The sequence below is a fragment of the Cyprinodon variegatus genome, unplaced genomic scaffold (assembly GCF_000732505.1).
Source record: "Cyprinodon variegatus isolate N-32 unplaced genomic scaffold, C_variegatus-1.0 Scaffold1048, whole genome shotgun sequence".
Lineage (NCBI taxonomy): Eukaryota > Metazoa > Chordata > Actinopteri > Cyprinodontiformes > Cyprinodontidae > Cyprinodon > Cyprinodon variegatus.
This window is the reverse complement of record NW_015151501.1, coordinates 184,211-186,640: the sequence shown is the minus strand read 5'-3', so window position 1 is coordinate 186,640 and position 2,430 is coordinate 184,211. Positions and strand designations below refer to the sequence as shown.

The window sequence follows — 2,430 nt, the reverse complement described above, 5'->3', positions numbered from 1 at the left end:
TTGCTGCACTAAAATGAAAGGGGCCAGTTCATTTTGCAAGCCCCACTCTTCAGTTTTCTTTTGTAAAAAAGTTTAAAAAGATAATAAATTCATTCCACTTCCTAATTGTGTCCCATTTGCTGATTCTTCACAAAAAAGTTCAATTTCATATCTTTATGTTTGAAGCCTGAAAAAGGTTGAAAAGGCACTCTATCTTTTCTGAGAGGTCCATCATATTCCTTAGCACCATTTTTCTTATTTAATCAAATTCTTTTATGGTGGTTTAAAGCTGCTGTTTACTTGGTTAGCTTTTAATGTAGCCTCTGAAAAAATTGCTGAGAAATTGTGCTTGTATTGGACTTGAAAAAACAAATAACAATCATATTTGACTCGCATCCTCTGCAACATTGTGTGTCATATTTATTCTTGGCATTAATCTGTTATGGATTCATGTAGTTTTAACTTCTGATGTATTTATGCAGCTGGACAGAACGTACACCGGGCTGCAGACACTGGGAGCAGAAACTGTAAGTTACAGAGGTGCATTCTGGGCTTTTTTTCCTGTATGTCATGTGAGGAGTAGGTGGGGAAATATTAGATTTCAAACCTAGTAAAAAATCTGTCAGAGCAGCATTTTCTATATGCCCCACTTCTATGCATGGATGTTTTATACATAAACGGATTTATGATTTTCTATTTTCAGATTCCCTCATCTGTTAGTCTTCTTGAAGTCATATTGATCAGTTTCTTGCTTTTGGTTTGATTGGTGTTGCCCCCTTTGAGGTGGTCATACTTTACCTCCGAGTTAGCATTTTATTTAAAGGCTATCAAGAAGCTATTTATCTGGGTAGCTCCTTTAGTCTGAATGGTTCCAGATGATTTTCAGCTTGATTGGCTCTGATTTCAGGTTAGGAAGGAAAAAAAAACACTCCATATTTAAACGGTAACACGAGACAGCAGCACTATTCAGAGTGAAAGTTAGGAAGGAAACTTGAAATCTTTTTTTTTTTTTTTTTTTTGTGAGAGAGTGAGATCATCAAATAACAGGAAGGCTGAATAGATCCCAACAAAGCCCACCACAGTAATGGATCATATCAGTATGCGAAACCCATTTTAGATGATCGGCTCCAAGCCTTTTCTTTGTTTGTTTGTTTTTAGTAGAAGCATTAATAGCAGCTGCTCTCGCACAGACCTAAGGAGTGAGATCGTTTCTGCTCACTGTGTAAATAATAAATGAGCTCTAACAGCAGGAAGGCTGGAATAAAAAAAAAAAAATACTGCATCACTGATCTTTCTATCATTCTTGTCAGAGAAATCAACAATCAGCCACAGTTGGTTGATCAAAGCTTTGCAACAACAAAGAAGGGATTCAGCTGCTGCATTTTTACTATTTATCTCTTCAGGAGATTCAGTCCTACAATAGTTTTTAGAATTGTGTTACTTTGTCATATAGTTATTTTTTGCCAAGGAAATAGTTTCTATTGCTACTTTTACGATAGTTTAAAAAATGTTAAAAGAAAATCTGAACAATATTCCTTATCGTGTAAAATATTCTTTAATATAATTTCCCACTGGGTCCACCTCTAAAAAAGATGTTTGTGTTTCAGGTGGTTGATGTGGAACTTCATAGAGATTCTCTTGGGGAAGACTACATGCCTAAACTCTCCTCTTCCTCCTCCTCTAACAAAGTGGCTCTAAAAGCAGCGAGTCCCATGTCAACATCGTCCTCAGCCCAGACGTCTGGACACCCTAGCTCTCCGGTCTCACATGATTTTGTTGCTGGAAAAGGTACCAACATTAAAACCTCAAACTCCTTAACCAGTTTTCTCAATAAAGGTCATCATAAGTGCTGAGTTTAACTCATATCTGGTTTTTGGTTCACACCATCATGTTTTTTTCCACCTGCAGGTTGCCTAAAAGCAGAGGTGGCGAGGTCTGGTCATAATTCAGGCCTTGCTGCTGGTGAGCGCACTCCAACGAGACCTAGACCTGGTGACAGGGTCACTCTGGGTTCCCATGGCAACTCTGCCTTCCAGCCAATCACAGCAAGCTGTAAAATAGTTCCCCAGGGACAAGCACCCAGCCCCGCTGAGTCTCCTGGGAAATCGTTCCAACCAATCACCATGAGCTGTAAAATAGTCTCAGGTAGGTTTGTTCTCAGTTAGGATGATGAATCACATCCTTTCAAAACAGCTTTGTCTTTCTAAGTGCTGCATCCCATTCTTGTACACAACAACTCTCTTCAATTGTTTTAGTAATTTGTATTCTTGTTCTCTTGTTTTTTTCTTTGAATCCACTATATATTTAATTCAGATATTTGCTTAAAAAGGCAAATATAATTTCCCTGAATATTAATAATATTAAAAATCTTTCTTTTCAATTTGTCTCAGCAAAACATTTAGTAAATATATTAATTTTTATCTAAAATAGAAAACAACTAAAAATCACATA

At 37.0% G+C, this 2,430-nt stretch overlaps 1 protein-coding gene across 1 annotated transcript in view; it reads left to right on the top strand.

The window, feature by feature from the left end:
* yeats2 (YEATS domain containing 2) overlaps nucleotides 1-2,430 on the top strand; it is a 32,496-nt gene that overhangs the window by 8,969 nt on the left and 21,097 nt on the right. The window contains exons 9-11 of the mRNA XM_015399814.1: nucleotides 462-506; nucleotides 1,587-1,767; nucleotides 1,888-2,124. Of these exons, the coding sequence (XP_015255300.1) occupies nucleotides 462-506; nucleotides 1,587-1,767; nucleotides 1,888-2,124 (463 nt within the window). The remainder of the gene's footprint in view (nucleotides 1-461; nucleotides 507-1,586; nucleotides 1,768-1,887; nucleotides 2,125-2,430) is intronic.